General features: G+C 41.3%; 1 protein-coding gene across 1 annotated transcript; it reads left to right on the top strand.

The window, feature by feature from the left end:
- The first annotated feature begins 7,121 nt into the window (after nt 1–7,121).
- LOC122395436 (juvenile hormone esterase-like) lies at nt 7,122–10,669 on the top strand. Its single transcript, XM_043393014.1, has 10 exons — nt 7,122–7,399; nt 7,489–7,620; nt 8,132–8,291; nt 8,365–8,550; nt 8,639–8,850; nt 8,937–9,093; nt 9,189–9,325; nt 9,399–9,546; nt 9,641–9,770; nt 10,067–10,669. Exons 1-10 carry the CDS (start codon nt 7,196–7,198, stop codon nt 10,266–10,268), a joined length of 1,668 nt encoding a protein of 555 aa, XP_043248949.1. The 5' UTR covers nt 7,122–7,195; the 3' UTR covers nt 10,269–10,669.
- Nucleotides 10,670–14,235: the final 3,566 nt, after the last annotated feature.

Here is a 14,235-nt window from a genome sequence, read left to right as displayed (position 1 = left end):
CGCTGTACCCGGAGCATTTCCGGTTTCGATTTCCACTTTCCATTTCCGTGTGAGCCCATTCACACCTTTATCAGCCGCCGCGCAGCACGATCGTGTCTCCTCCCAAAGGGAGAAACGTATCACGCGAACCGTAACCGAAAAAGGAAGAAAGGGATGTTATTGCCGCTCGAAAAGAACGAAACTGGAAGGCTGTTTAAAGGTCAAGGGTCACGGAACGACTCTTCTATACCCGCTCTAATTCCCGGGCCCTTTCATCGTCTCGATGTCCTTTCGTAGATTGAAATAATTCTGTTGACCACGGTCCGTCCGATGATTACTCGTCGGACCGAGGACCTGCGAGCTTTCCTTGGCGAAAGAGGAACAATAACTTGGGGTTGGGTAGATAAAAAAATTCGTAGCGCGGTTTGTTGTTTGGGACTAGCGTAAGAGCGAGAGAAAGAGAGAAAGAGAGAGAGAGAGAGAGCGAAAGAGAGAGAGAGAGAAAGATAGAGATTGCGCGTGGAAATGAAGGTGGAGAACGGAGGAAGAAAAAAGTGCCTATACACCAGTAAAAATTATTTGTTTAGTGTGTATAATGCGTTCCAAACGAGTACGGACAGTGTCAATTACAGGTTTAAAAAAAAAAATAAATAAAAGCGACAAACGAAATGCAAGAGACGAAAAAGCGATAGGTGACAAAAAGAGCAAAAAAACGACGAGCAAAACGAAAGCAATATCGAGCGACGATCCGAGATTACAAACGCTTGCGTGTACCAATTTATTAACAACGACGACGACGATAATGATTGCGAACTATGATTATTATTATTGTTATTATTGATTGCGAACCTGTAAACTAATGAGCTAATCGCCGTGGCGCGCGTGGTTCGAGATTCCGGGGAACGCGAACATGGCGCCCGTGTCGCTGGCGATCGATTGGTGATTTCTCGATCGAAGATCAAAGAACTTAAGGGTATTAATAGTATAACGAACGATAAAAATTCATGTTGAAGAGTGAGATAATAGATTGCGTTTGATAATACAAAGGGAACGTTTACATTGCAAGAGGCGAAAGTTGTTTGGAACAAAAGAGGTTAGAAAGTTCCCGGTCGAACTCGTTCGACGCGAATCACGGCGCGTTAGGGACGGATGTGATATAAGGTGAACCTTAACCTTACCTATAACGCATATAAATATTGAATATTGTACGCATTGTGATAGTACCCTCGAGGAAAAACAACAACAACAACAACAAGCACACACACATACACACACTAACCAAAAGAAACCAAGAAGAAGAAAAACAAGTAATAAACCGCCTAACGATAAAGAAAAAAAAAAAAATCCCTGCCTCCTCCGAAGTACGACTGATATTTACAGGATATTGTTCCAATTGGATGCTCCCAAGGAAGCCGGGGTATTCAAAAGCAATAACTTCGTAGGCGGTCGCGGATCCTCGACGAGGCAAACGCCGCGACCGATTTAATATAAATAATAAAGAAACGGCGCAAGGAAAAAAATATGCGAATAGGCCGATGAATTTTTAACCTTAATAATTTTAATCGTAACGACGACTTAGCGGCGCAGGATCACACACCGACACGTACTCGTATCAACACACGCACGCACACACACACACACACAGGGACACATACACACGTATGTACACTGTAGCGACTAAGGGTTTGTTACTCGTTACAATAAATGAGCTGTCGCATAACGAATAAATTAGCGAAACGCGAGAACAAGGGAAAAGAGAGAGAGAGTGTAAATGAGTAAGAAAGCGGTAGGAATAGAGATAACGAAACTTTTAAAACATAGTGTAACACACACACGGACACGTATACATACACAGTGCGCCTAATAAACAGTTTTAGTAAGACTAATTATTGTAATTAAACGAAGAAGACGGGGGGAGAGTAGCGATGGCTTTTATAAGACGAAGTAATACGATGTAACGCAACAAACGTGCACCACTGGTTACATTGATATACATAAATCTATTATATATATATTATATATAATACATATATATAAAAAAATATATATATATATATTATAATAATTCGAACTTCGAGTTCGGTGGAGAAAAATAAACGACGACGCGACGAGTGAAATAGAGAGCGCAAAAATAAATACTACGCTTCGTCGTGGAGATTCGAGAGAAATAACGGAAAAATGTCGGATATGAGAAACAAGAGGGTGTGAGAGAACGAGAGAGAGAGAGAGAGAGAGAGAGAAATAGAGCGAGAATGCGTGAAAGAATGGGAGACAGAGCGAAAGGAGAAGAGTAAATAGAGAGAAAAAAAAAGATATTGCGCAGGTATCCATATTTTATAGCTTTTACTTAAAAGTACAGTACACGCAGAGTGCGAAGTTAACTATATTTATAGAGATATGTTGAAACGGTATTACCGATGAAATTATACCGAATTAACGGTAGGCTGGTATAATTGCAATGATTTATCGCTTCGATTATTATTATTATTCTTATTGTCATTACTACTATCGTCAGTAAACATCGTAAACACGCCACGATTAATCGAGAAAACGTTCTAGCGCGACAAACCCCCTAATTTTCCTCGGTGTTGTTAAACGAATAATTGTCCTAGTTTCCCATTTTTATCATCGTTACGACGGAGTCGCCGTTACGCGTCGCGAGTCGCGATTATCATTGAACAACGATGATATACCAGTTATATTCTATCTATTAACGAAAAAAAAAAAAAAAAATTATACCTTGCATGACTACGTAGGGCTATACTGCCGCCGAAGCAATACAAAGAGCAATATAGAGTTAAAAAAAAAAAAAAAGGTAATTAACGAAATTAATGGTACTAAAGGTAAACGATATTAATAATTGAGATGAAAAATGCCGTAGCCACAAACACCTTGTCGACATTCACACGTTTCCTCTATCACCGACACACGTCACACACGATACACACGATACACGATTCACGTACGCGTGATTATAGTTACACCGACTACCCGGCCCACAGAGGACACGAAACAATTACATTCACACACCCAGAGAACACCTGAACACTCTACACGTGGACACTATGTATGGTCATTAATTTATTCTGACCGTAGTGCTAAATGTATTTAGCATTTACGTAGACGACACTAATTGCCTAGGTCGACAGGCTCGTCCGGGGTTCCCGTTGTCGTACGCATCGCCCCCCAAATTCCCGCCGCCCCCGCTCGTCTATTATCTTCCCGGCGAACAAAAGCAAACTGTCCGTCGACGTAACACTTTTTCTACGGGGGCGGTAGTCGCGTAACGACGTGCTCGGCAACCCTGGCCGATCGAATTTCGCCTAATAAAAAAAAAAGGTAGTGATATAGAGTTATCGTAGAGATCGCTAATGTATTTCACTCGGTGCCTGTGACAGCTAAGCTCGCTATCTGTTCAAGAACGAAACGATTGACAATACACTGTTTGATTAGAGAGCAACGTATTCGGACCTGTTCCATCCCTCCTTCGCGGCCATCGTTCCCTTTTTCTTTCACCACCATCCCCGAACCAACGTACCGCGTTACCGGTTTATCGTTCCTTTTCGATTTCCCTGTCGAGGCTCCTCCCATTAACAGGTTCACTGATCCGAGATCGCGTTTTCGGTCTCAGGGTTCCGCAGGATCGCGAAAGGGGGCTCGGATGGTCGGAGCGTTTGGTGCATCGTGATCATTATCGTATCGCACGGAACGAAAATGTACAAAGAGCGCAGTTTGAACCTCGAGTTCTCGAGGCAATTGAGAATGCTAGGTGACATTAGTGTACAAATTACCTTTCCCGATCTAACATTTCGTTCCGCGTTCCGTCGACAAGTAAAGAAAATTACTCATCGACGCCACATTCAAAAATTTTCAGTTCGTTTTAGATCACCGTGGGGTTCTTCGGAGGGAAAAGTTCCGTCAGTCAACCTGTTAAACCTGAAAACGAATTTTCCAGCGAAGGTGGATCACCGTACGAGTCAAAATGGCCCCTCCCTGCTTGTAAAACGATCGGGATGATCAACCCCCCGTATTTTCGTCTACGATTCCTCTCACGTCGGGTAAACACGTTCGACCGACTACGACACGGCTGTTCACGGGTACCACCTGGAACACGTAGTATTAGCATGGTGTGAAAACGATAGTGACGCTAGATGAATTAGCTTTAAGCTTCTTTCTCGCTAAGAGGGAACCTATTATTATAACGAATATTTACATACATTTGTATTATTTGTAAACTAGCGCTAATACAAAACTCCAATTGTGCATCGACACGCGAAACAAGAACCCCCCCCCCTCCCTTATTCCAGCAATCCTGTATACCCTCCTCTGGGCCCACAGGCGCCCGGAACGATGAACAAAAAAAATAACGAAAACCACCCCCCCGATTCCCAGTTCCTGTTCCGCTCGATCGAACGGACGATTTTGTGAAACCCCGGAAACTTTCGTTTCTCTTTTCAGTCTGTAATTCTGCTCTATAACGTCTCGTCTATGTAATCTTCTCTGTATATCGGGCCTTTCCTCCAAAGTAAGACGAAGAAACGATGATGACGAAATAATAAGAACGTGGAATAAGAGAACACATTACCTATCCTGATATGCTTCTCATAGTGTTGGATGGTAACGTTACAAGACAAAAGGGAAAGAAAACGTTAATTGAGCATTGTTATCTATGTAATACAACATAGGATGTTTTGTATTATATTTTCATAATAAATAGACACGTAGAAAAAGACGTATTAACCATACCAGCGTTATGTTTCACTATCTACCGTTCACCCTTAATTTTCTCGAATCCCTGAACGTCCACGGTTTCCCTTATTTTTTTTTTATTTTCACGAATGCCCTAGAACGCTCTGAAATACACGATCGAAGTTAACTGTTCACTCAAGGTTGCGTTTCGTAGTTCACACGGTTCTAAAGTCGCATGAAATATTCACTAGCGTCGAGTTGTAATTTATTACTTACTCTATCCAGCTTCCTCTTTCGTTACAATGCCGAGTCAGCTGTTTGGAAAGCAAACATTATCGAACGACGCAGTCGCTATACACGTAACGCGACTTCTCTTCGTCATTGCTTCGATATTATATAATTATTCTTTCACCGGCGATCCGTGCGTCACGTGCCACGTAGTTAATAATGATTTTTTACGTCAGGAACGAAATTGGACGAGCGTAATAATATCGCGGGACTATTTTTCAAGGAAATGGAACGACAGTGGGCGGATAAATCAAAAGCAACGACGCGGAAAAACGCGCTGTCACGGCTACGAAATATAATAAGTTACGTAAGAGCGACACGTGTTGCGAAGTGTCGAAAGTGATGCATAAGCTAGCCGCGATGGGTTTCGATCGATTCTGCGGTTCAAAGCAGCCAGCGAACTCTTATAATGACAAACGATGCGGAAAAGCAAAGCAGCTGAGAACTGTCTGCTCGAATACGTCGAGGGATCGTGTATAAAAAAGTCAATATCGACAATTTCGGTGAAGCTACAACCCTTGGACCAGTTAAACGATGCACACTGTACTCGGGAAGTGGAAAAAACAGTGGCAATTTCACTGGAAGATCTCCATATCTTGTATCGAATCATTTTCTATCTGAAAAACACTGGCAAATGTCTCCAAACAAAAATCTTTTTAAATGTATTCCCTAATTTTCGTGGGAATTGTTTTCTTTTTAATTTCACGCTTTACAACGGCAATCGTAAAATAATTATGCGGTGAAAATTCCCGTGAAATACGAGCGAAAATGTGCCCAAGGGCGGGAACGACTTTGACACGCCTGAAATTAATTCTCGACATGCAATTAAATAACAATTTAATCTTCGAATCGATAACCTGTTTTAAGCTTCACGTGTCCCGGAGATATCGACGGATCATTGTTGCGTCGTAGCGTTTTATGCGACTTGTTAGACATTCCAGCACGTTGAAGTGGTTCTGTACTACGGTCGACGCGACATAATGATTTTGCGCGGCCAAGTAGCGCAGTCGTCGATGCGCAAGCTGATTGGCGACGATCCAACACGTTTGTGGTAACACGGACGAGATTTTAGATACGTGTTAATACAATTATTTTAAACCAGTTTCGTTCAAAATTCACCTTTTAATATTCTCTGCACCAAAAGAAAATACTGCCTTAATGGAACATCTTAAAGCAGAGAATGATAGAATAAAACCAATCAAATCGAACAGTTAAACTTCATTTTGTGATTAATATGTTAGCTTTTGCTTAACGACTCGTTTACAGTTTTGGTTGAGAATTTACAGGTCCAGTTGCAGACACGATCACGAGTTAAACTGTAATTTATTAATTGTGACTTCATTTTGCGATTAATATGTTAGCTTTTGCTTAACGACTCGTTTACAGTTTTGGTTGAGAATTTGCAGGTCCAGTTCCAGACACGATCACGATTTGTTTCAGCGTTATATTCGCCAGAAACGCGACAGATGTACTCCGAGGAAGGGTTGCGAACAGTTTCGCTATCGAGGCACGTGTTATCTAATGGCTCGCGTCTCTGCGACACAAGAGCTCACGAAAAGAACCTATACAGCCGGTCACGTATTGCCTCTTCCATTTTAAAGTAACAACTTCGGTACCCTTTTCCGCTGGCTGACAATAAGAGCTTGCACGTGTTGAATTCAGGGAGGCAGTCGAGAGGCATCGATGAAGTTCCTGTAAAAGCCAGCGAGAAGCTGCGAGAATGTGGAACGCAACTACGAACCTTCGACGTTAATTCGAAAGTCAACGCGGCCACGAGAAAATATCAATTGTCTCGGCTCGAGAATCTCTGAGAAATATATGAATTATTAACGATAAGTGAAAATTCGAGGTATCGCGGACAATGGCGCGAGTAGAATGCAAAGAAAACGTCATGGAATGTTTCTAACTGAATGGTTTCGATATAATAATATTTAAAACTTGCGCAATATAAATCGATCAAGAATGACGGACGAGACAATTCGCGTGAAACGGTATAATAATTCAATTGTTTTTCGCATTATGATTTACGCGAAAGTGTAATAAAATGTCCAGTAAACGACAGCAATTAATTTTCAATTGTGGAATAACCAATCCATTAAAGTACATTGTATTGTTCGATGGGGACATATGGCAGGCCAGATGCTATATAAAACGATTGTTCCTTTTCGCGGTAAAATAATCGCCGCTTATGATCGGGTGAGTGAACATTTCGGTTAAAGAAATCGATCTAGGAGCGAAGATGAAGTGCACGTTCGTCTTGGTAATCGCGTTCCTTGCGTTGGCGGTACAATGCCAAAAGCAGACAACGTACACGGATATCATACAAACCCACAAAGGGCCCGTTCGAGGCAGACAGGCCGTAACTGCGTTCAACGAATACGAATATTCGGAATTCATTGGCATTCCGTACGCGAAACCACCTCTAGGAGATCTGAGATTCAAAGTAAGACTGATAAAAATAATTTATTCCGCTAAAATTCTACTAATTCTGCTTGATTCTTTTATTGTGTACGTAAAATTGCTGTTTTGTAGGACTCTGTTGAACCAGATCCTTGGACAGAGCCTGTAAATGCCACGGTCGAAGCACCTATGTGTATTCAGCCGTTCCTCCTGGGAACTGCAGGAAGCGAAAATTGTCTATACTTAAACGTATACACCCCCGAAGTAAGTATTTGCGATGTTACTTTAAGAAATCGTCTTGAAAACAAAATGATTCGATGAAGACATTACTATTCGAATTTATACTTCCTTATAGGCTAGCAAGTAAACAACTTACTAAAATTTGCTCTTTAAAAATAACCATTGTTTTTTTCATGGAATATTTTCTTTCGAGATTCTCCTTTTGTCCACAAATTAAAATTATTGAAACGACTGTTTGAGCCACTGCGCGTCGCGTAATACAACCTTGTTGCAAGTATCCCTAACGCGGATCGATGCAAGAAGCGAGGCAGCACAGTATGCTTCTTAGATCAACCTCTTTATTATCCCTAGTGCATTATTTTATTTTACTGTAATTCTGAATCTACTTCGACATTAAAAATATTTATTTTTGATGTGTTCTATGTGAAAAGTTTGCAAAGAATCATCAAATACGAACCACTGTCTATCATCGATGAATTTTGAATAATATGTTACTGTTGTAAAATTGAGTTATGATCTATTCGATTGCCAACAGACTGATTTCGGAGACATGGAAGACTTGAGACCAGTGTTGGTTTGGATATACGGTGGTGCATTCGAACTAGGAGGTATACTACAGGCTATGTACGGTCCTGACTGGTTCATAGAGGACGACATTGTCGTGGTGGCCATGAACTACCGTCTTGGTGCTCTAGGTATTTACGAAGTGTTTAAATTTGAATTTCAAAATTGATTCTGCAAATCGAGACTGACTTCATGACATCGTAGGTTTCCTGGCTCTGCAACATCCTGATGCACCGGGTAATCAAGCTCTGAAGGATCAGATTTTGGCTCTGCAGTGGGTGCAGAAGAACATCGCCAAATTCGGAGGCGATCCAAACAAAGTGACCATAATGGGCGAAAGTGCCGGAGCCGCCATGGTGATGTATCACGTATTGTCGCCTATGTCGACTGGTAAGAACACTGATATCATCTTCGCGGGAATAATTATTTATTATGCCCGGAGAACACTTTCGATTCACTCTGAATCGTTTCTTTTCAGGCTTGTTCCATCAAGCTATCGCTCAAAGTGGTAGCCCCTTGTGTCCATGGGCGTACAAACCACCGACGGTATCTAATGTAGCAGCGTACGAATTAGGAGCCATTTTAGGAATCGCAGCCGCCAATAATACTCATTTACTGGATAGATTGAAACGACAACCGGCCATCGATATAGTACAGGGCTCCAACAGAGTGTCCGTCGCCAACGGATTCGTACGTTTGCAATATTTATTTTACAACGATAGGAATCCTCTTCAGGTAATCTACGCGTTGTTATAGAATCAATTTCGTTGTTAAAGACCCCGATCATCATACCTTTCGCGCCCACGATCGAAGTTGGAACCGAGAACCCGTTCATGCCTCAATGTCCCATATCGCTCTTGCAATCAGGAAAGTTCAACAAAGTTCCCGTACTGCTCGGTTACAACGCTGATGAGACTGTTCTGTTCGACATTGGTAAGCATATAACAATCACATTGGTCTGTGATCGATGTACTATGTGGTGAATGTAAGTTGGAACGTTCTCCATATATTTTTTTGTTTCTGTGCAGCTGGAGAAATTTTCAGAACACAATTGCACGCATTAATGAGGTTCCTCAATAACTTCTTCGATCCATTCGGTTCGTCTCAATATCTCGTGGATGTGATGGACAAGATCGCCAACGGCACTCAGAAAGAGATGTTGAAGGTTTGTTGTTTCGAGCTCCGTTATTTTCACTTTGATCTGTAATTCATTAATAATTCATTATTCTTATTTCCAGGTGGGAAGTTCAGTTATGTTCAACGCGCCCATCGATCTCACGCAGAAGCTGCTGTCCAAGCACAATGGCGACAAACCTATTTATTACTATCGACTGTCGTTCAACACGCCCAAGAATCTCCACAGACTGATTCAGCCTAGATTAGAAGGTGATTATTTAGTTTCTAAACATCCTCTAATCACATCACATTTTGCCCAACTCCGTCGAGTGCCTCGTTAACGCCGTAATGGCGGTTGTTCCAGGCACGGCTCACTGTGACGATCTTCCTTTGCTGTTCCACGTCGGTTTGTTCAATCCTGCCGATCCGGATGCACCGTACAATCAATACAGCAAGAGAGTCGCTTCATTGTGGACGAACTTCATCAAATACACGTAAGCAAATATTAAATTTCGTGTTCCGGCGGGCGTCTGATTTGTCGGGCAACGGAACGAGTCGTTTACAGGATCCTGTGATTAATTTTACGCGAGTGCATATATTCTGCATACGTTTAGCATATATTTTTAAATTATAAACGCATAAAATCACAGCGCAAACTTTGAATTTCGAGCGGTTATTTGCTTCCAAGAGAGTTGACATAACGACTAGAATTTTATTCTACGTTTTTGATTTATTTTCTCTTTTATTATCTCGGCGATTACAGTATTCTAACGTCGTTTTACGTTTGCAGAGATCCTACCCCGCGTAATAACACCGTGAGCAAAGCAAATTGGGCGCCATCGACCAAAAAGGGAAGGCAGCTGGATATTGGAAACGAAGAATTCAAAATGCACGACCGTCTCGCCGATCACATGGACCACAAGCTTTCACACATGTATTCCACTATATGGCCAACCTGCAGCGAATGCAAACATTCCCATAATAAGCAATAAACGATACTGGAACACGCTACAATACTGTCTGTGACTTCTTAGAGAAAGCACGACCATTTTGAGAAGCGTTTCTTTGTCGACCTAAAGACCTAAAATTGAAATTATAGTTTTTCTAACGAAGCCGTAGCTGTGTATAACTTTTCCATATCAGTATTTATTGTAAGTTTTGTAAAGACATTACATGAATATTATATACGGTGAAGTTGAAATACATTATAGCTAAGTAAGATTGCATCATTAAACTGTACTCTTCGATACACGTTCTTTTTCCTCCCAGATATTTCACACGAAACAATATCAAATCATGTAAATTAAATTGAGATAAATATACTTTTATTTTTTAAAGAAATTTTGAAATACATACGTTCAATTCTAGTCTTGCTGATCGGTTGACAAGTTTTTTGTGACTGAGACTTGTTTCAAATTGGGTGTCTTACTACTCGTAGTATTTAGATACAATAAAATGTCGTTGTAGGAAATATTAAATTGTTTGAATAACCCTCCACCAACTTTAGTATAAAATAATAATATATGAAATTAATTGCTCAAAATTCTAAACAAATTTTAAATCGTGCTAAAGTAGATTCAAAAATATACTTTTGGACAACAACTTTAGTATTTTCATTTCTCAGTTGTTTAATTAATCATGTGAATAAGTAATGTAAATAAGAAAGAACCTAGAAGTTTCTGTTAAAGAAGATAAAATTGTCCTTCAAGTTTCCCCTACTCACAAGCAATTCATATTATTTCTACGAAGTTTCAACACTTGTGTATTAAATACCTACAATTATTCACTGTCAAATTAAATTGATGTATTAAATGTTATTAATTATAAATGACGTGCAGGTAATTCGAATGAAATTCAGTTAGTATTCATAGAGTATAGGTACAGTATAAGTGTGGAATATTTTTGTATGAAAAAGTGTATTTTTTAAGTGTGCCTAGATAAATATGCAAATTTCGAGCAAGCCATATCTATTACTTTTATGAAATAAAAATAGTGTTTGAGTAAAAAATTCATAAAGCAACTCTGACTTTTTAATACACTAAATTAAAAATCTCCCTTAATAAGAATGTGGGATCGGGAAGATAATGACTCCGCTCTGTTCCGTTCCGCACAATTTTATTGTTGCTGTCGTACAACGACGTGACTCGTGGTGCGGGTTACGCTCGACTCTCTGGTACGATCATCGCCACCGTACCAAGAGGCCTTCAAAAACAAAAGACGGTCAGAGACGACGACAACGGCTTTTCGGCTCACGCGGCTCTGGTCGTCTCGTGTGCAACCATCGTCTCGTGTGCAACCATCGTCTCGTGTGCAACCATCGTCTCGTGTGCAACCATACATTGTAGCGGCTTCGAACGGCTAAGGCGTATGTGGTGCCTTGGCCGCCACACTACCCCCCTGCCAGTAATTGGCACAATTACGAAAAATTGACCGACTACATTACCACTACCATTTACTCTATTATATAAAATACGTTATCCTAACTAAGATTTACATTACAGTATTTGAACAGAGTTGAAAAAAAAAGGAATTTACATGGAGTTTAATATATAATACGTAATACCTAAAAATACATGAAAGTACATAAAAGTGATGGATAAAAATAAATGGTATATGATACTTATTATAATAATGCGCAAGCCTTAAGTACTACCGCGTAATTTGAAATCGATCGGGAAAACGTACGCGTCTACCTGAACGCGTAACACGTTGCTGTATAACCGGCGCATTGTCAGGTACGTTTGTTTGTGTGACCGGCTGATTTTCTATGCTCACGGGATCCGGTCTGTTTTCTGCTAGCATATAAGCAGGCTTTAGCCTTTCAATTGATATATTTATTTCCTTACCTCTAATGTTTATTGTAAATGTTTTTTCGCCTCGGCGCACTACGGCGTATGGACCTTCATAAGCGGGTTGTAAAATAGTTTTGGCTGAATCTGTTCGGATGAAAACATGTGTTGAACTGCTAAGATCTTTGAAAACGAATGTACGATTAACGGAATGGCGTGATGCATTAGAGGGACTCAATTTAGAAAAATGGTTGCGTAGTCTATTAGTAAAATCGGAAGCATTTTCTGTGCTTTCCGCTGAATGCGAAGACAAGAACTCTCCCGGTAATCTTAATGGCTCGCCATAAACTAATTCCGCTGAGGTAGCGCCGAGGTCTTCTTTCCAGGCGGAACGAATACCGAGTAGAACCGTCGGAAGTATTTCTGTCCACCTGTCGGATCCGTGGCACCTTATAGCCGACTTGAGCTGTCGGTGAAAACGCTCTACCATCCCATTGGCCGCTGGGTGATACGCCGTTGTGCGAAGGCGTGTGGATCCAATTAAATTGTTCAGCGCAAAAAATAATTTGGATTCGAACTGCCTACCCTGATCGGTGGTAATCCGTACGGGAGCACCAAACCGCGCTACCCAACCGTCATAAAAGGTTCGAGCTACGGTTTGGGCCTCCTGATCGACCATGGGGAAGGCTTCCGGCCACCGCGTATATCTGTCTACACAGGTCAGACAATACCTGAAACCTTCGGACACCGGTAAAATTACTATGTCTAAATGAATGTGTTCGAATCGCGCAGAAGGTTTAACAAATGTAGCCAATGGTGCAGTCACATGACGGGAAATTTTTGATCTTTGGCACGGTATACAGCAACGTGTCCACGTGCGAACATCTCTTTTAATCGACGGCCAAACATAACGTTGCGTTATGAGCTTGATCGTCGCGTTAATACCTGGATGTGATAATACATGTAACATATTAAAAACTGCACGTCGGAAAGGAGGGGTGACATAAGGTCTTACATTCTTAGTCGAAATATCGCAAAAAATTTCGGAAGACGTGCCAGGCAACGAGACTTTGCGTAATTGCAGGCTAGATTCGCTATTCAACAACCGCTGCAACTCCTCATCCTGGGCTTGCGATTTTGCCAATTCTTCGAAATTAATCGAGTGGTTAACCGTTTCCACTCTGGACAGTGCATCGGCAACGACGTTGTCTTTACCGGAAATATGTTGAATATCTGTAGAGAATTGCGCAATGTAATCTAGGTATCGGAATTGTCGAGGAGAGCATTTATCTAATTTCTGTTTGAAAGCGAAAGTTATGGGTTTATGGTCTGTAAAAATCGTGAAATGTCTGCCTTCGAGCATATGTTTGAAATGTTTTATTGCTAAATAGATAGAAAGTAGTTCCCGGTCGTAAGCTGAATACTTCTTTTCGGCAGATCCTAATTTCTTAGAAAAGAATGCTAATGGTTGTCGTTCGTTGCCGACGCACTGATGTAAAACAGCTCCTACGGTGTAATCAGAAGCATCGCAGGTAACCGACAATGGAGCGTTGACCGCAGGATGAGAAAGCAGGGTTGCGTTTGCTAAACTATTTTTGGTATTTTCGAAAGCCTGACGCGCTTCCGAAGTCCAGGCTATCGGGGTCTTGCCCTTTAAATTGCCGGCTAGAAGGTCGTTCAAGGGTGCTTGAAAGCGAGCGGCATCTGGGATAAAACGGCGGTAAAAATTAAGCATTCCCAAGTACTGCCTCAAATCCTTCGCGTTTTTCGGAAGGGGAAATGACTTTATGGCTTGTACCTTGCCGGGCAAAGGTTGAGTGCCGCTTTCATTTACCCGATAGCCTAGAAATTTAACTTCTTCCTGTCCGAACGTGCATTTATTCGGATTAACAACAATGCCATAATCTTTTAATCGTTTAAATAATAATTCTAAATGGCGCAGGTGATCGGCTTGGGATTCTGAGGCGACCAAAATGTCGTCTATATACGCGTAACAAAAATCGAAACCGCGTAAAATTTCGTCGATAAAGCGCTGAAATGTTTGCGCGGCATTTCGTAACCCGAACGACATGTACGGGAATTCAAAAAGCCCGAACGGCGTTGTAATGGCCGTTTTTCCGACGTCTTCCGACGCAACCGGAATCTGATTATAAGCTCGGACGAGATCTAT

The sequence above is a fragment of the Colletes gigas genome, unplaced genomic scaffold (genome assembly GCF_013123115.1).
Source record: "Colletes gigas isolate AHSC1104 unplaced genomic scaffold, ASM1312311v1 Colletes_gigas_Sc00005, whole genome shotgun sequence".
NCBI classification, from domain to species: domain Eukaryota; kingdom Metazoa; phylum Arthropoda; class Insecta; order Hymenoptera; family Colletidae; genus Colletes; species Colletes gigas.
This window is presented reverse-complemented; position numbering and strand designations above follow the sequence as displayed.